Source organism: Pseudorca crassidens, chromosome X (assembly GCF_039906515.1).
Source record: "Pseudorca crassidens isolate mPseCra1 chromosome X, mPseCra1.hap1, whole genome shotgun sequence".
NCBI classification, from domain to species: domain Eukaryota; kingdom Metazoa; phylum Chordata; class Mammalia; order Artiodactyla; family Delphinidae; genus Pseudorca; species Pseudorca crassidens.
Genome location: NC_090317.1, coordinates 117,368,293 through 117,388,799, shown reverse-complemented (window position 1 = coordinate 117,388,799; position 20,507 = coordinate 117,368,293). Strand labels below are relative to the sequence as shown.

The following is a 20,507-nucleotide window of genomic DNA, read 5'->3' as shown; positions in this document are numbered from 1 at the left end:
ATTACATTCACTCATGAATGGATGGATGGATGAATGAATGCATGGCAGGGAAATCAATTGGGGGAAATCCTCCATAGGGGCCTATGAAGCCCTGATTCCCCCACAAAAGGAATTTTCCTTCCTGTGAGGAGCAAAAGGGACCAGGAGACCCTGACTATATTGCACACTGTTCTTAATTAGGTAACACCACACTCAGGTCTGTGTGACCCTCCCGATTCCACCAATATTTAATGAGCACATATTCCGCACTGCCCTAGGACTTCGGGACAGATTCACTGGTGAACAAAACAGATAAAGACCCCATCCTTGAAAAGCTTCTACAAGAGTGGAACATACAGAGTCTGCACACTACCTGCTTAGAAATCAAGTTGCTTATGTTTCTGTTTCTATATTTAAAGAGAGAAATGCATCCCTTTGTAATAAAGTGAGGATTATGGATGTTACCAAGGGCTTATGATTTCTTTCCCAAGGAAAGCATTTAAAGGGGACAGACACCTACCTTCTCCCCACCAACACATACTCATCAACAGGCTTCTGCAGGCCTTGGCTCTAGGTTGAGAACAAACCCCTGTGTTCCTCAGAGAGCAACCCAGCCAGCTCTGGAGCCCATGGCTGTGTTCCAGGAGAGAACCCCACCTTCAGCCCAGAGCTGGGAGCACGGCAGCTTTACATGCTAGTGTTTGAGAAAGAAAGATGCAGTAAAACCACTTAAACAGTTTGTGTCTGTGTGCCCTGCAATTCTTAAGTCTTCACAATCACCAGCCTCTAAGTGGTTCAGGGCCCAAGGAAGTAGTTTCTAGTTCTTAGCCCTGTTGCAAGTTGGGGAAGAGGCTGGGTGAATTTCAACATCTCCACCTCCACCCAATCTTACAAACATTATCTACATCTGTAAGGCACTGAACAGGATGCCTGTGAATACAAAGATGACCTTGCTGTCTGGGGTACCTAACTACCCAGAATACAGGCACACCTATTTTATTGCACTTTGCTTCACAGTGCCTCACAGATGTTGCTTTTTTTTTTTTTTTTTTTAACAAATGGAAGGTGTGTGGCCGCCCTGCATCTATCAAGTCTATCGACGCCACTTTCCCAACAGCATTTGCTCACTTCGTGTCTCTGTGTGACATTTTGGTAATTCTCAAATATTTCAAACTTTTCCATTATTATTTTATTTGTTACGCTGATCTGTGATCAATGATCTTTGATGTTACTACAATGACTTGAAAGCTCAGATGACAGTGAGCATTTTTTAGCAATTAAGTAATTTTTAGTGAAGATATGTACATTATTTTAGACATAATGCTATTGCACACTTAACAGACTACAGGATAGTGTAAATATAGCTTTTATACACACTAGGAGACCAAAAACTTTGTGTGACTCACTTTATGGCAATATTTGCTTTATTTCAGTGGTCTAGAACCCAGCCCGCAATATCTCTGAGATATGCCTGTAGTTCCTACTTTCCACTGTTGAAGTTTTACCTGTCAACTGTACCAGGAAGAGGAACAAGATTCATCAAGTCTAAAGTCTACTTCAGGGTACAAGCAGCAAGACAGAAAAATCCATTTAAGGGTTGCTATAGCTTTTTACATCCAATTGCCCTTTGTTACCCAAACCTCAGTCAGAAGCACACTGGAGAGGCGGGTGTGAGGGAGGAGGGAACATGGGGGAGGGAGAGGCACACAGGCAAATGGAGTCAGCTTCATTGTTTCAAGAGCTGTTTTACCATTCTTTCCAAAAAGAACAATGGACAAATCAAGCTCTAAGGAGAGGCCCACACCTCAACATCACTAAAATTTTCCTCAAAATTTATTCATACTTGGTAAGTTTTATGTTTCTGGGAATGTATCCATTTATTCTAGGTTGGCCAATTTGTTGGCATATAATTGTTCGTAATAGTCCCTTATGATCATCTATATTTCTGTGATATCAGTTGTAACCTCTCCTCTTTCATTTCTGATTTATTTATTTGAGTTCTCTCTCTCTTTTTTTCTGAGTGAGTCTAGCTAAAGAGTTGTCTGTTTTATCTTTCCAAAAAACCAGCTCTTGGTTTCACTGATCTTTTCTATTGTCTTTTTAGTCTCTATTGCATTTATTTCTGCTGATCTTTGTTATTTCCTTCCTTCTACTAACTTTGGGCTTAGTTTATGCTTTTTCTAGTTCCTTGAAGGCATTATGCTAAGTGAAATAAGTCAGACAGAGAAAGACAAATACTGTATGATCTCACTTATATGTGGAATCTTAAAAAAAACCAAAAACAAACACATAAGACACAGACTCATAGATATAGAGAACAGATTGGTGGTTGGCAGAAGCAGGGGGTGGGGAAGGTGAGCAAAATGGGTGAAGGGGGTCAAAACAAATTTCCAGTTATAAGATAAATAAATCCAGAGGATGTAATGTAAATAATTACCAATACTATACTGTATATTTGAAAGTTGCTAGGAGAGTAGATCTTAAACATTTTCATCACAAGGAAAAAAATTGTAACTATGTGTGGTAATGGATGTTAACTAAACTCACTGTAGTGATCATTTTGCAATGTATACATATATCAAATCATTTTGTTGTACACCTAAAAGGAATACAATGTTATATGTTAATTATCTCTCAATTTGAAAAATGTATTCAGAAATAGTTAAATGAGAATTTCAATACCAGTCCTTTTTCCTACCTGTGAGAGGTAGGGGAAAGCACTTTGGAAAATGTTTTAAACTAGAAAAATATCAAGATAGTTTTTTAAAGTTTTTAAAATTGAGATATAATTCATTTAAAGGTACAGATCTTAATGGTACAAGTCGAACAGTTTTGACAAATGCATACACTCGTGTAACTCATAGTTCTACCAGCATACAGAGCATTTCCATCATTCCAGAAAACTTCCTAGTGTTCCTCCCCCGTCAATCTACCTCCAAGCAACCGCTAATCTGATTTCTATCACCTATGATTGGTTTTGCCTCTTTTAGAACTTCACGTAAATGTGTTAAGACATAGTTTTACCTTTTGAATATTGCCGAAAAAAATACAATTCGTTTTCAGAAAACATCCTTTTCTACTTGTGGAATTAGTGGGAGAAAATATTTTTGAGGGAACCACTTCCTGAAGTCATAAATACCTACATTATTTTCTATTTTTATTGGTTTAAATAACCATCCCTGTTGATCTGGGGACATGGAAAGCTAGTCATGCCAACTATAAACAAGTGTTACCTTGCTTCTAAATGCCTGAGCCAATATTTCCCCCCAATTCCTATGTCCTTCATTGTCTAATTACCTCTTCCAGGCAGGGCCAGAACATTCCATACACACAGGAAGTTGATTTTTATCCCCTCCCCTTATTCTTTTGAGAATAAGCCTATTCCACATGAGGGGGGTCCCTCAAAAGAGAAATCTGTAGGGTCATACAGAGGGAAATGACTTAAGAAAATATATATACGATTTTATTTAGGACCTAAGCAAGCTCTGTCCAATGAGACAGAGCAACATCCACGATTTTCCTGACAGTGGCAAGGGTTTCTGGTGGGGCTCTTACAGACATTCTTCAGCAATGCTTGAAAGTCCTGTCCTTCAATACACCTATGGGCTAGTCTACAGGTCCCCAGATTCCTAATGACTCTAGGCTACCCTTACTACCATTCCAGCTTGAAAATATGAGCAAATAATAAATCAAGCCAGAAAGATAACCTTTCTGATGAATCAAGATCCTGAAGCTTTATCCTGTAACTATTCCCTGGTGAGTGAATTGTCTATGGGGACGCGTTCACCTTAGAACAGCCACACGTAAGGAAACTTTGAAGGGGGTGTTCCTTTAAAAGTTCAGTGTGCAGACGTAGAGAATGGACTTGAGGACACAGGGAGGGGGAAGGGGAAACTGGGATGAAGTGAGAGAGTAACATTAACATATATACACGACCAAATGTAAAACAGATGCTAGTGGGAAGCTGCTGCATAGCACAGGGAGATCAGCTCAGGGCTTTGTGACCACGTAGAGGGGTGGGATAGGGAGGGTGGGATGGAGATGCAAGAGGGAGGGGATATGGGGATATATGTATATGTATAGCTGATTCACTTCGTTATACAGCAGAAACTAACACAACATTGCAAAGCAATTATACTCCAATAAAGATGTTAAAAAATAAAAGTTCAGTGTGGGCAGCAGTGTCATTTTTCCCTCCACCCCATCTGATTGCATCTGCCAGCTCCTGCTTCCTGTACTCCACACCTGCGCCCAAAGCTTCACAGGTCATCCCCAACCTCAGAGCAAAGCTGTACTAACGTCCTGCCCTCCTTCCTCGGGACTAGCCCAGCGCCTTACACAATACAGCTGTGCTTGCTGAATGAATCCAAATACTCCTCACCTTCCACATGTCCAGTTGAAATGTCACCTATTCTAGGAAGCATCTTCTTCCCTCTCACTGAGTACCTTTGTTTTCAAATTCCTCTCTCATTTGTCAATGCCATTATTTGCCACTCTAACAGTATCTCGGGTTATTAGTCACCTTCTTAGTTGAGTATATCTTACCCTCCCCGACTATACCAAGCATGTTTCAAAGCAGAGTTCTGTTCAATAAATCTTTGGATCTCTATGAGCACAGTTTCTCTTACCAAGTAAGCACTCAAATATTTGATAATTCCCATAGCTATGCCAATCTATTATAAATACATTTAAACTTGCAAAGATGTTACTTTTATGTGGTTGTCGCCTGTTTTGTATGCCAATGATTCTAATCTAATCACCGTTGCTTCTAAACGTGGCTTCCCCCTCCTTAATATGAACGTTCTACCATCTCTGTGCATTAGGGAATCAGAGATGTACACCCCAAAGTTATTTGGAAAAATAATTGTAGAGCAGCCTGGGCTCTTTAGATTATCAAATTACAATTTAAAAAATCTTACATTAATGTTATCTTTTTTTGAAAAAGGATACAAACCCTTCTAAAGCAAAGGGTGCCTTAATGGGTAAGAATTCAGGTATGCTTTGATCACCTATTAATTAATCAGCTTTTAAAGGAACTTGACTTCCCCGTCAAGTTTTGGGCAAGCACAAAACAAAAAGGCCTCCTTTTGCACATGCGAGTTCTCAGAGTTCTTACACCAAAAATGAAATGAGGATAAATTGCCCATCCACACACACAGAGGTTGTCTGATTGAGTTAAAAGTTCTGAAGAATTTCAAGGGCCTCTTTAACTCCTGCTGAGAGAACCAAATCTCTCTCCATGGCACAAGAAGTAAGATGCCTAAGTTTCTAGGAAATGCAAGTGACCTTTCTTTGCAAACGACAAGGCCAAGTTAAGCTCTAAGTCAGAAAGTGAAGCCTTCAGTATCTAGCCAGCCTGACTGGGGACCACTGGGAAATACCTCAAAAACTAACCACAAAGAACAAATAACAGCCAGAATCTCTGAATACCCCTTGGGCCACCACGAGGAGAGACTGGATGAGACCAAGCTCATCTAGCACAAGAGGAAATGCAGCGCCTTTCCCAGGCTCTAGACAACATAGATAGGAAAACGAAGAGGTTTCAAAGCACTTTAAAACAAAAACCAAACCCCAAAAATAGGCCAGCAAGCCAGTTTCAAAACTTCAGCGGCCCTCAAATGCCACTTCTCCTCGTAACCCTGTCCACGTGCCATCTCTGTTCTTATCATTAGAACTTCGCCTGCATTGATCATTCCTCCCCACGCTGGACAAAAATGTCACAAGTGTGTATTTACAATGATTTCCTTAAAAATGCCTACCGGGGATTTAGCCTGTTAGGTTTCCTTTTGGATTGGCAGCCCAGTCCCATTAAGTGCACAGTGACTTTGTTTTTCTCCCTGCAGACCAGCCAGGAGGCAGAAGTGTGGTGAGCACTTCCTGAGCGACCTTCACTTTGCTCACCCCACTCATCCCTGGACCGCCCCACACTCTCCATTTCTCCTCTAGCCACGCTGCAGAGACCCATCCAAGCTGAGCTGCTAACTTCTGCCAGAAGGGCTGTTCACCCTACCAAGGGTCAGGGCCGTGTGCACCCAAACCTGTTTCCGTCCATTGCTCGTCCTGCTAGCACACCATTTGGTTAAAGAGTACAAAATATGTAGGTTTGAAGAGAAAAAGCTAGTGGTGAGAAGGAATAGGATAATAATTTGAAGGTTTAAAAAAAACGGTGCCAAAACAGGTGTAGAAAAAGACAACTAAAAGAGATTAGGGGTGAGGGAGTGTAGAATTTTAGAAGAATTATTAACCCTGATTGTTTCACTTATGTTGTCCTCAATCCACTTTAAAGAAACCAGTGGGAATAGCAGAGGATGCATCACGGATGCAGAGAGGATAGAACTCAAACCAGCAAACCCATAGTTAAGGGAGATGCCCTGGCTCTATGAGGCTGTGTTGACAAATGGCAGACAAATACACATTTTTATATTTTAAGCTAAGATTACATGTTAAGATATATGTATATCATTTTTTAGGATTCTCTACTTCATTCAACTGTTCTAAAAAACCGGTCCATACATTCAAAGCCTTCCTAGGAATTGTCTCTTGGGGTGGGAGGGAGTATGGGCATTTGTGTGTGTATAGCTTTGGAATACTGCAGAATTAATCTATTAATTAATCAATAAAAATATATACACACACCTACACAATACAATACGTTATATTTTTATTGACCAATAGATTGATTCTATAGTATTGCAAAGCTATTACTATGGTCTTATCTCAACCTGCTCCTGTGATTTAAGGGTTTTTGTTTATTTGGGATTTTCGTTTATTTTGTTTTTAGTCTTCTGTGGAATTAGACAATAGCTACTCAATGGCATTTATATAACACCCATTATAAGAGAAAAGGGCAGATTTTATATTATACAGTGACAATGGCCCAGGATCTGCAATATGACAAGTAAATTTCAACAATAGGGAAATTAATTTTTGATGATATAATTTAAAAAATATGGATTAAAAGGTAAACCTTTCTGTTTTGTTTTACACAAATAGCATAGGCTACACAGTTAATTTTCCTTTTTCCTGCTTGAAGCAAGCCCAAATGAAGCCTAGCACAGAGCTGGCAGGGATGGAAAGGAGGCGGGGACCGTAGATGGTGGTGAAGCTCTTCTCCCAAGCAAGGAGAATAACAGCCCTGCAATCATTCCTCTCCTTTAGCGACCCTCGTTCGGTTTCCCTGGAGCCAACAGGCAGTTGAGAATGGGCAATATTTCCCAGAAATTTATTAATAATTTTCCTCACCTTAATTTGTATTTCTTAAAATATTATTACAACATTAAAGGAAAAATCATCTCTATGACAGAACCATTTTCAATTCTGGGTCCCTTTCCATCTTTGATCACATGCACAAAGATAGATTTCAGATGACTGTATCCTACTGTATGCAAATCTGTGGCTGATATATTCATTTATTTTGGAAAAAAAACTTTTCATACTTCCATTTATTCATTTACTTATTCAATAAGCATTTATTAAAGTATATGTTAGGTTTCAGGCACTATTCCAGGTACTATGAATATAAAGATAGATAAAAACCAGATCCCTACTGTTGAAAAGCTCTCAGGTTAGTGGAATGTAACATAATTACAACGCACAGTATTGTAATAAATACAGATTTAAAGGCCTCTTTACCATATTAATGGCTTCACGTCTTCTAGCTGGATAATACGACTTAATTCACACAACTATTCCCTTTCTTGATGACTTTTCATTATCACAAGCATTGCTGCAATTAACATGTTTCACATATTTTTTTCTGTTGACCATTTCCATGGATAAATTCCTAGGAGTAAGATTACTGAGTCAAAGGGTATTAATTCAGATTTTTATAGCTATTGATGTGCTTGTTAAGTAGCTTCATACAAGGATCATAAAGATATACAAAGTCACCAGTTCTTCTAAGCATTGCCAAGTCTTACCACTAAATCTGTTTTAGGATTTTCAAAAGGAGGTACCCATTATTGTCTTAATTTGATTAATTAATAGCAGGGCAGAACATTTTCTCATGGTTAAGATTTTTATTTCCCCTTGTGGGATGTGTGTTTATAGCAGATCTATCTATACTTTATCATTATTATAGTAGCTTTCTAAAATATTTTCATATGTTACATATATAATAACTTTTCATCTTAATTTATTGCAAATTTTTTTCCTGTTTGTTGTCCTCTTTGTTTAGCTAAACTTTCTTCAAATCATACCAAAATTTTAACTCTCTTTTATTTTTAGTCACAACTGTTTATTTTTTCCTCTGGAATTTCTTCCATGGTGTCAGTCTCATGAACTGTGCCCTTCCACCATTGGCACAAATGTTCTACTCTGCTGTGCATTCATTTTTAACTCATTCAGCTTTCAACAAATGTCTCCTATGTGCCCTGCTTGGCACCAGGAATAAAAAAATGGTGAATGAATGACATACTAATACAAATTATCCAAAGCTGGGAAATAGGCAAAAGGGGCCACTGCATGTCCTCCCAGTATCACGCCGGGAGCCCCATTAACTGATCCTCTAGGGACAGGTATCTGCTTGACACACTATTTACTATTTATGAGATAGTTTACAACTCTGTTAGTGTAGATGTTAACCAGTAGAAAACCAAAAGCAAAACAAATGAGTCTTGTCAGATAACCATGAAAATAAACTTTGACCAGCAGAGATGCAAGAGATTCATCCCCTAGAAAAGATAACCTCAGAGGTTACAGTTTCACTGCCCTGCAGGACGCTGTGTAGTTGTGCATCTAACTTAGCAATCTTAATCAAGTTTTTTTCTCTTTCAGTCATTATGAATACTTTGCTCTTTCGCCGTTCTCTTTGAGCCAGCCTTACCAAGAATCTTGCAGGTGCCCTCATTAGTGAGTTACGTAAAGCTTTGATGCATGCTCACTTCATGTTTATATGAGAGTCAAGAAACCTGGCTGCCAGCATCAGCCCTGCCACTTCTACCCACATCATAGTTCATTTAACCCTTAAACTCCTCCTTGACTTCTGGCTTCCCTTTTTTGCGGGGCGGTGGGGGGGGGGGGAATCGTGGGTTTCTGTAAGGTTGAATGGTATTCAGGAAACCAAAGCAATTGGAAAACTGTACTTCTATATACAGATACATGTGTCGAATCAGAATGAATGATCAGATGCTAAGTTCGAAGCCCAGGATCCCCCAGGCCTGAGGGAGTGGAGCCTGAAAAGCCCGTGCCAGTGTCTGGTGGGACACTTCACCAGCAGGGCTGGCTCTGAGCAGCCAGGACCACACAGGAACAAGGTTATGTAGTGCAGTGGAAAGAACAAGGGCCTCTAGCCAGGTGGACCTGGCTTCAACCCTCAGCCCTGCCTCTTCTAGGGTCTCTTGAGCCTCTTTCTTTTTCTACAAAATAAAGTGGTTACGATGAGTCAATGGGCCCATGCGTAAAGAACCTCGTCACTCCTGTCACATACTAGGTCTTCAATAAATGCCACTTCTTTTTCCTTCCCTGCTGGGTGGCAGGCCTCTCTGGAGGAATTTCCTCTGGAAGAGACTCAACCAGGTGATGTCCAAGGTCTCTTGAGTTCTAACGCCCCCCACAGCAAGGCCAACCAGCCAGGGGTGGGTTCTGACAGCCCATGTGAGCCCACCGCGCCCACCCGCCTGGCACACGTACCTCTCCTACCACCTCTATGATGTCGCCAACTTTCAGCTCAAGCTCATCATCGTTCTGGGGCAGGTAGCTGAACGCCACCTGGCACCGGCGCCTCCGTCGCTCGCCTGCATGGGAAAAGCAAAATATTCAGACACAGCTCTTGTCTCAAAATTAGATTTTAAAGAGAGGCGTCCTAGGCATGCAGGCAAATTAAGCTGACTTGTTTCACATATGCTCTCTGGGACATGGCTAGAGGCATGGCAGCTCTGGTCTCTGAGAGAGGCAGGAGAAAGCAGAGCAATGCTTCTTGGTCTTTTAAAAGCTGCTGGGTCCGAAAGGCATGGATATGAGAAACCGATCCATTGTGCAGAAGGCAAAACCCCACCCCTGAAGCGCTGGGGCACAGTGTTGCCTTAAACGGTTTTCCGTGGATAGGGCTTTGTATTTGCTGCTGGTGACTTTTAATGAAAGCTGATGTGATATGGTAGAGGAAAAAGAATGGTCTGCTTCTAATGCTAGCAGGGCAGAGGAAATTTTTCCCAAACGTGCAAAGGAAAAGATAAAGTATCCTGGCCTTCTTCTTACTAATCATCACCCTTTTAACATGCTGGAACTCAGGCTGATAAGCAAGGGCTGATTTACATTTCAGCCTCCTCTTGGTACCATTTCAAATGTCCCACAGGAGTTCAGCAAATCCACTTTTGTCCTCTTCCCTCTGTCCCAGGGGATCCATTAACAGGATCGCTGGCTGCTTACACAGAACCAACCCAGGCACATCAAGATAAAAAACAGGGCCACACTTCACTTGACTGAAGGACCCTCAAGGTCACAGCATCTCACTCACCCAGTGTGGCCCAACAGGGAGGTCCTGGCTTAGAGCAGTTCAAGTACAGATGCAACTGTCCACGCCACAGACATGCACTATGGGGGGAAAGAACACGCATATGGTGTGCGTGTGACGGGGCTCGGGGAGCGGCGGGGCAGAGACAGACAGACGGCAGTGGAGGCCAAAGCTGGGAAGAGGTGGATAAGACAGAGGAACCGAGACGAGCGGTGCTCAGAAGTCTGTCATTCAAGGCTGACCACTTCACCTCATCCCTTCCTGCCACCGCATGGCCTTGAAAACCAAAGGGATCAACGACTTCAAGGAAACACACTTAGAAATGCTTACATTATTTTTGGATGCTGCCTACAGGGATTCTTTTCCTTTTCTAACCTTTCCCTGAGAAAGCAAGTCCCCGCAGGAGTGATCACAGGCCACACTGAGACCCCCATGCAGGGTGACATCATACAAAGGGGCAGGCCTTTGCTACATCTGACGTGCTCACTGATCAATATTTATCAAAAGCCAGTGGCCTAGTTCTCTCTGTTCCATCTTTTTTCTGCCTGAACCTCACTAAGAAAGAACAGAGTTGAACAGAGGGAAGAGGGCAGAAGTTCAGAATCAATATCTCGTCTAATCACATCTTTGGTGACAACGTGAATACGCTCTACCTCTTTGTGCGAAATCACGAGCTGGCTGGTCTCGATGAGAACAAATGCAGAGCTCTCAGGCCAGTTCCCAGGCGCTAACTGCAGCGGGCAGAGTAGGGCAGCCCAGGGCTCTTCCAGGGACAGAGGGCTCACCCCAAATAGCTCTTCCCAGGCGGGAAGTCAGGAAGAACGGTCTCCAGGGTAAAGAACTCCACCGCTATTCCCTGGCTTCCAACACAAAGGAAGGGAAATCAAGCCCTCTATCATAAAGGATACAGATCGCTCATTCTAGCCAAGAAAGCCTCGATGACGAGGTGATCTCCGCACCTGTCTCCCACCCCCTGTGACTCCCCTGCCCTCATACACACCTCTTAAGATGAAGCTGTATAAATCTTTAAGAGCTTTACTTGTTATATGTTACGTTCAAAACAAACTCTGCAGATACAATCTGAACACGAAACAAGTAAACATGACAAATGTCTGAAACTCGACACTCATAACCGCAGAGGTCACCAAAGTCCTGACCAAAGTGACTTAAAAATAACATCTAAAGATCTACTGTTAGCTGAAGTCATAAAACTTAGTTAAATGTAAGTTCGTATCGTCACAGAACCCTCTGTAAAAAGTAGTATCTAACCCAACAGTACACAAAGGGTGAAGGAGAGGTGATATATCCTTCGAGAAAAGACTAACCCAGCAGAGTCAGGACCTAGAACAGAATAATATTTCTCTCGAACCAAATCTTTCCATCAGAATCCTATAACGCCCTGTCTGGAATCAGAAAGAACAGCACACTTACTAATCTCTCTCTGCCAGGCTAGTCAGTATCTCCCCTTTTATTTTATTATTATTATTATTTTTTTGCGGTACGCGGGCCTCTCACCGTTGTGGCCTCTCCCGTTGCGGAGCACAGGCTCCGGACGCGCAGGCTCAGCGGCCATGGCTCACGGGCCCAGCCGCTCCGCGGCATGTGGGATCTTCCTGGACCGGGGCACAAACAAGTCAGTATTTCTTAACTACCTCTAAGGTTATTCAGCTGGTGGCACAAAGACCTATAAAGCACACTGTCAACGTACAAGACCAAGAAAAGTGAGCCCGACAGGGAGGTATCCAGAGGTCACTGGTGGAAAAGGTCACCTGACATGACCCCAAGCTGAAACAATTATTCCCTCCGACACTGGGATAGTTTGTGATCTTTTCTAAAGCACACCTGATACCCATCACCCTAACTTATCTTGCCAACCACATGAGTTAAAAAGAAAAGAGCCAGAATGAGCAAACATTTTACAAATGAGGCAAGTAGGGCTCAGTGACTTACCCGAGGTCACCAAGCTAGTAAGTGGCAGTATGTCCTTGGCCTGAGTTCAGAGCTCTCACTCCAATGCTGGATGAACTAATTTAGCTCACACCTCATCCCAAGTTCTCTGCAATCTGTACTTAGCTGCTTCCCACAACACTGCATAACACAGCCTTAGGGCTTCTCCACGGCTTTCACATTACAGATAACTTCCAAACTCCTGCACTGCTGCTTTCCAGTCCTCGACTTCTGCAAATTACTGTTTCAATCTTGTTTGCCAGTTCCACCCAATGTAAGACCCAGTTCGGGGGGGATATTTGATGTTAGGAGACACTGCATTTCAGTGGCTTCTGTCCATCTTAAATTTAAGGGAATTTAAGGATGTCATTTGCCATTTTTTCCTTTCTTGGTATTTCACTGATGTTTACTAGTTGGTCTTGACCTTCCTTGAAGAGGTATGTAGACAACAATGTCATCTCCTTTCAGTAGCTGGTATAAACTGCAGGAAAAAAATGCATGACTTGCCCAAGGCTGTGGTTCAGAATCCTTTCGTTTAAGCTACCACCCTCACGCCCAGAGCCCCGTCCACATGAACTCAAGTTTTAATACATTTCATCGGGCTTTTTTCTTTTTGCCACTGTGTGTGTTTTTTAGGCAGGACCACTTAACTCCTTACACATAACTGAAAGAAGTAACGGACACGAATTTTATGGACATACAAGCAAATGTATATGGGCACATGCACATGGCTTACCAAAAAAAAGTATGACTGAGGCAGACTTCATAAGGCACACTTGACACATCTCTCTACTGCCATATTGTATGACGGCCACAAAATACACATGCATGAACACGCATTCATAAAGAGGAACACAGGCAAACACAGGTGACAAGGCAGGCACCCTCAACTCCCTCATTAGATCTCATAACCACCTTCCATTCATGACCAGCTTTGTTTAATAAAATAGTAACAGCTAACATTTACTGAGCACCTACTGTGTGCCAGAGACTACTAAGGACTTTATATGTATTAGTGCATTTAATTCTCACATTGAACGTCGAGGGTAGATCTTGGACCCTCCCTTTTACAGACAAGGAGACGGAGGAGGCACAAAGAGACTGAGTATTTTACCAGAGGTCTTACAGCTAGAAAGTGCTAGAAGGGTCAGGGATTTCAAGTCAGGAGATGCAACTCCAGAGACTGCCTCCCCTGTCTGACTGTTCTTAAGAAGAATCCTCGGCTATGAGTCTTGAGACTACAGAAGGGACTAGCTGGGCTAACATGGGACATGGTTAAGTTGTGAAACCAGGAAGTGACAAACCACAAATCAGGAGCGTTTCCTTACAGCTGCTGGCAACTGGGGCCCATATTTTAATGAAATAAAGCTGGCTGGATGGGGAGGAAATGTCGTACATTCACATTCTCTAAAAATGAAATAGCAGAAACTGCAAAGGATGCCATGACCCAGCCTCAGAAACAGCACACACATCTATATTTTAGAGGCTTCCGGGTCTTACAACATGTGAAAACTTTACTAGGTCAATTCATTCAATGACCACAAAAATATAACAATAGTGCAGTGCTTGAGAAAAACCTTTGGGTACACTGAAAAGTTTCAACACTCATACAGACTATTTTTTTTTTTCATCCCACATCCTCCTTGACAGAACAAGAGTATAACTAAGAGGGTTGATATTTCCAAGAAACTCACTAAATTAATCAAATGGAGCCTCACCACATGCCTAGGAAACACAGCAGTATCCTGATGTCATTTTACAAAAGAGAAAACATTTATAAAATCAAAGAGGAACATCAGAAGAAGCCCCTAATTCTCAGGGTTACTTCTGGCATTTTCTCCAGACATGGCCTGGGGTCCACCTGGGTCAGAATGCTGACCTGCAAGGCAGACCTACGGAACTGCACTCTCTGAGGTTGAGGCCAGGGGCCTGCATTTAAACCTGACTCTGCAAGTGACACTGCCCACAAAAATCTAAACCTCAACAATGAATCAGAGCCACTAATTACAGGTGAGAACAGGAAAATACCTTGTTGGGAACAAGTGGTCTCCCTTTGGAGGACACTAACCAGTGGTTCTCAATCTTGGCTGTACCCTGAAAGCACCTGGGGAGCTTTCATAAAACTCCCCATAATGTCCGAACAGCAGCCCCTAAGGAACAAGGTCTCCATAGAAAAATGGCTTCTTCCAGGGCTGGGGCAAAGAAAATACAAAGTGAGACTGGAATATGTGGTTATGACAAAATTAACGACGCACTCTAAGGCTTGAGGGGTAATTTGTAAAGGACAAAAGGCTCAGCTTGGTAGGGCTTCCACTGGCCAAATCTGGGACAACAACAGCATGTACTAAAGGATTTATTCATTTCAAAAAAAATTCATGAGCCCATAATGATACATTCACTAGGTAGCTAGGTTGAGAGCTAGCTAGATGGATGGATAAGATTAGATAGGTTTATGGGCCAAGACGGGAAAGCTCTTCTTTACAAAAGAATGTCAACTAATGCATGTAGAAATGATAGAAACACATAATCACCATTTTATAACCATCATGGCAACAACTGTTTCTGGCAAGAATCAATGGTTGCTAAAACCACTGGGTGAAATCCAGTTGGGGATTAGGATATTTAGAGAGTCTCAAAGTATCTCCCCACAGATTATTCATTGATTACAAAAGGAAATGGTCCCCTGAGTATGGAGAAACCTGGCAGACACAGCCTCAAAGTTCATGTCATCAATGATGGGACAAATTAATATCGGGTGCCTCCTTATGTGATGCACTGAGAAGGGCTTAACATCACCTACAGAACGCTCCCGCCCAAAATGTTTAACTGAAATCTGACCGTGAAGAAACATGCAAATCCAGATCACGCAAATCCAAAATGAGGGACAGTTGAGAAAAACTGACCTGGTTTAAAAAAAATCTTTTTAAAATCAATTATCGCATAAGATTTTTTAAAGGTTAGGCGACTGTTCTAGATCTTAAACCAGTAAAGAGATTTAACAACTAAATATAATGCAATCCTTAACTGGATTCAGGGTTTCTTGTAAAGGTTATAAAGGACAATATTGGAAGAAATGGGGGAATTTGGATATGGACTAATACTAGATAATAGCATTATATTAATGTTACATTTCCTGAGTATGTTAATTCTATTGCAAAAAAAATTCTATTGCAGTTACATAGGAGAATGTCCTTGTTCTGAAGTATTTAGGGATGAAGTGTCTTGATATCTTTAATGTACTTTCAAGTTGTTTAAGGAAAAAACAAAAAGAATGTGTGTGTGTGTGTGTGTGTGTGTGTACACATACATACAGACACATATGTATACACATATACATACAGCGAGAGAAAGAGAGAGAGAGAAAGCAAATGTGGCAAAATGTTAACAATGGGTGAATCTAGAGGGGTGTCCATTGTACTATTGTTACAACTTTCCTGTACATTTGAAATTTTTCTAAATAAAATATTTAGGGGGAAAAGGAAAAAAAACAGATGCCTGGGCCCCACCCTAGATTCTCTGAAGTCACCGATCTGGGGTGCAGCCTGGGCATCTGAATTTTAGGAACTCCCCAGGTGATTCTAGCATAGAGCCAGGGTTGAGAGACATCTAGACAGGTCAGTTGCCAAAAAATAAATGGGACTCTTCCAGACCATGCTATACAGGCCCTATATTTGGCTTCTCCCCAAAGGGGGGAAAAAATCATACTTATTTGTCCATGTTATCCTAATACATAACCCAGGTGAATGTTGCTATGCTGGGATTTTTATTTCACAGGCCTTTGGGACAGTTGTACTAAGCAGTCTCTAGCTCTGGAAATGTGTTCCTGGGGCCGGGGGATGGAAAAGATGGTAGTCTCTGCTATCATTAAGTAGCAAACACTGCCAGGGGTGCAGCAACCCCCCAAGTTACTGAGCAGCATTCCGGATTCTTGAAGAAGCTGTTTTTTGAGTCGGAAACATCAATTTATGCAAGGGGCCAGGTTTCCTATTTCAGGATGGAAAAACAATACAAAGCGAACTAAATAAAAGTGGAGAATCACCCATTTTACTCAGGATATCCAGTACATTCTGGGTGCACGGGAAGAGAAAGCTGAATCACTGACTTTGTGGACCCAGCATCATACCTTTTCCTGGAAAAATTCCCTTGCATCACCCTGTTTCCAATGTAATGTAACTCAGACGAAGAGGAGGCCACTTCAGAGGCTGATGGCATGCCAGGAAAAAAAGAACTCATGGTCTTTCCTTACAGACCTCTCTCGGCTGTGGCTGGACTGTTGCAGTGGAAATGTACAGTATTTAATTAACCAGCACTGTCTGGTCCCTGGAGACGCGCCTGCTCGATTCTCCAAGGGATGTGTATCGTCAACATCTTTGCATGGCAGAAAACAGTAAATCCATTTGCCTTCTCCTTCAAAGGCAAAGTTCATCTGAAAAGAGGTTACAGCTATGCCAGTGCTCATTTGCTCCCAAGTCCCACCAGAATACAGGAGGAAAATGTAGACCCAAGAGGGAACCATTTAGTAGGGCCTCTGAGTCACAGGGGACAGGGAGGGAGGTGGGTGAAGTCAAAAGTCACATAAGGAAAATCAACTGAATCTTGGAGATGAAGGAAATGAACATTGACTAGGTGTCTGCTATGTGCCAAGAACCGTGCTAGGCATGTCGTGTGCGTCCCCTCGAGTCCTCACACCAGCACTGTGAGGTTAGGGGTGCTGGCCCCATCTTGATGGATGGGCCCAGAAAGCCTGGATAACTTGTACGAGGCCCATGAGTAAAATAAGTTGTGGTCTGCAGCCCTCTTCTTCCACCAACCCAAGATAATACCAGGAAGACAGAGCGGGAGTGTGTTTCCGGGGGACGTTGGATACCAAGCGAAGGATGAGGACTTAATTTTATGAGATCCTGCCCAGAGGAGGTTTCTGGGCAGAGAAGTGACAGGAAGATGTGAGGAGGACAGTGACCTAGGGAGAAGTGGCTGATGCGAAGGGGTATGCAGAACAGCTCGGGGGCGGGAGCCTAGAAGCAGGCAGAGGGCCCAACAGAGGACAGTGAAAGAGAAAGCCTGAAAAACATGGTGGGAGGAATGAGATACGCAGGGAAGGAAAGGCAGATACACAGTATCATCATCAGGTGATACTGGGGGCCAATGACCCTTCCTTACTTGTCTTTGATCCCAGTACCTAGCTCAGTGTCTGTTAGAGCAGACATGTGATCCATTCTTGCTAAATGGATGGATGAATGAACTAATGAGCACCTAGTCCACATTCTGTGGACTGTGAATCCCTGATTTTGTGAACACAAATTCCCAAAGGAGCACTGAAGAAGGACCAGAAGGGTGGAGGAAAAGAGTTAAAGCCTCAACTCGATGTTAAGCAGGGTGCCCATTAAAGGCCAATGCCAAAATGGTTAAGATGCTGTATTTTATGTTATGTGCATTTCACCAACTAAAAAAAAAGACAATGCCACCCTGACCTATTGCGGGGATGGGAAGATGGTGGCCCCTGTAGTCTTGCCACTGTGCTGAAGGTGTCTCGTTCTCCACTAACACTGTAGCCCGATGCATCGGTGATACTAAACAGTGCCTGAGATACTCCTAACTGCTCTCTTCTTCCAAATTTATGGTCCACTGTCAATTTTACGTAACAGTAGAGCAGGGCTAGATCCCAACAAGAAATGATGTATATTTGATTTTAAATTTAGTCATCTTTAAGACAGAAAATACTTGTTTCAAGTAGGAAGAAATATATGTGTAAGCATGTTCAGGGCAGCATTTCTTCTAATAGCAAATGCATACACACACAGAGACCCACACAGGAAACATCCTGAAGGTCCACTGCGAAGGAATGGCTCCATGAATCATGGTTTATCCAGGCCATGGGCAACTCAGCAGCCAATTAAACCGGGCAAGCAGCTCTGTGTGTACTGATGTGTAAAAGGTGCCCATCGTACATTAAGTTAAAAGACCAAATCACATAATATGTATATGATCCCCACATTGCAAACGCATGCACGCTTGCGTGCGCGCGCGCGCGCGCGCGCGCACACACACACACACACACACACACACCCCACCTCCCTCCCTCCTTAGCTCCCACCAGGGACTCTTTTATTTACTCCTATTATCCAGAACCTATCAAGAGTATGCATTCAACAAATGCTTATTAATGAATAAATGGATTCATTCAACATTCAAGTGATATGTTAGGACCTAATACAATTAAATGAATGAGAGAAGGAGAGTGTGTGTGCACGAACACACTTGTGTAGGCACAGAAGATGGTATGGAAGGGCACACACACACATACACTCTCTGCCGTTGGGGCCCCTTCTCTGGGTTCCTCTAACAACCATTGCTTTTCTCTAGCACCGCCTGCATCCCACTGTATTTGAAATATCTCTGAGTGTCAGTGTATGTTCTTCTCCACTCCTTCAGCTCTGACACCTCTCAGCGCTTTCATGCACACCTTTTTCAACAAATGCAACTCATTTACCAACACCCACATGTGCCTCACGAGGGTTCTGAGGATGCTGTCTCATCACGAATGCCCACTCGCCATCAATCTGTGAGCCCAGGTGCCAGGTATCTAGAAACTGAGGGAGGGATGCAAACCCCTGATCTTCCCTCAGTCCTAGAAACTTCAGAGTCTAATGCCTTGTTTAAAGAAGCCACTGAGAGCAGTCTTAAAACCAGCCAATTAACACACGACCAAAAAAAAAAAAAAATCAAGTTTCTATTGCAAGCGAAATACAGAAAGGGGCCATCCATTTAACAAGCCGAGTTTCTGCTAAGAGGAGCTACACATGGATATTTTCAATGTTAACGTTGTCACCTGATATTTCCATAGAAGCCACATAATATAATATGGGCGCCAGGGGCACAAAGAACTCCTTCAAACACAATGGCCTCCACCTCAAACTGACTCATAAAACTGGTGTGAATTAGCTGTCTGAAAGGAAACACGAACTCTGATTTTCCGGCTCATGGACACGTGGTTCATAACGATAGCATTAAGGCACATAAAGAGAATCCTGGGCCTCACAACACCGAAAAGACAGATAACCCAGTGGCCCCAGCACTGCGACCACACCGTGCAGCCCACTTGAGCTCTCAACCTCAGTTTTTCTCATGTATAAGATTAGAATGATGAGGGCAGACCTACTTTACAGAAGGGCTTGCTGCCACCTGACTCCTGCCCTTTTTTCCACTTGTCTTTACATGAACGAATATGCTAAAAGGCAGCCTTGTTCATTATTTATACCAGTTCAACCAATTTTCTTTTTGCCAACCTTCCCTTCCCAATAGCGTGAGGTAAAGGAATCACACTGGAAAACAAACTCAGTGGCACCTCTAAACATCCTCCTGGTTTTCCCCTCTCCTTAGGCTGGTCCCAGGGTTTGGTTTGCTCTTTCAGCACAGTCCTTAATCCAAATGACCAGGCCCACAGCAGACCACACTGGGGGACACTTCTCCAAAGCATCCCTGGCTCGATTCCCCCAGCCCAGGCCGCCATCTCTCTGGGGGAGGGAGTCTGCATGTTCAGAGGAGAAAATCTGATACAAAAGCACACTGCTTTTCTCTGCTTTAGCAAGGCTGATTTGGGCAAAATGCCCAAAAGAATTCAACATTATTTATAGAGTTTTGTTTGATCTCCTTTTAAATGCTCCATGCAGAGTCATTCAAGTGAAATAAGAATACAGAATTTCAAAGGGAAAACTGAAGGAAAATTCTAAATATAAGTGATTTGTTGAGCATATACAAGATTTCTCCTTTCTGTCCAACACACTCCTTCTACCATCTCTATTTTTAAAGGCCTTCTCAAACTTTGTTGCTGACAAATGGACTTATGAGATCCCTAACTTTTACAGTGAAGCGGGAGGCAGAGGGAACAAGATGAGGGGAGAGTGAGTGATGGGTAGCACTCACGTGCACGTGCACATTAAGAACAGAAACAAAGGTCTAGGAAATCCCAGAAACCCTCATCTGGGGTCCACCTCTCTTGCCTAGAGAATTCTCAGGGGAAAATACCCACCATAAACAAATCTGGAGTATCCCAGTTCTCAAAATCAGTACCAAAAAATGGCCCTGGGAGATTTAGAGAATGACAGAAAATTCCACATATCTTTCTCTTTCG

The 20,507-nt window shown here is 42.6% G+C and overlaps 1 protein-coding gene across 10 annotated transcripts in view; it reads right to left on the bottom strand.

The window, feature by feature from the left end:
* The window catches only part of SH3KBP1 (SH3 domain containing kinase binding protein 1), a 344,093-nt gene that overhangs the window by 154,911 nt on the left and 168,675 nt on the right, over nt 1-20,507 (bottom strand). For all 10 annotated transcript variants that reach the window (XM_067724411.1, XM_067724414.1, XM_067724416.1 and 7 more), the window contains one exon: nt 9,610-9,713. In XM_067724411.1, the coding sequence (XP_067580512.1) occupies nt 9,610-9,713 (104 nt within the window). The remainder of the gene's footprint in view (nt 1-9,609; nt 9,714-20,507) is intronic.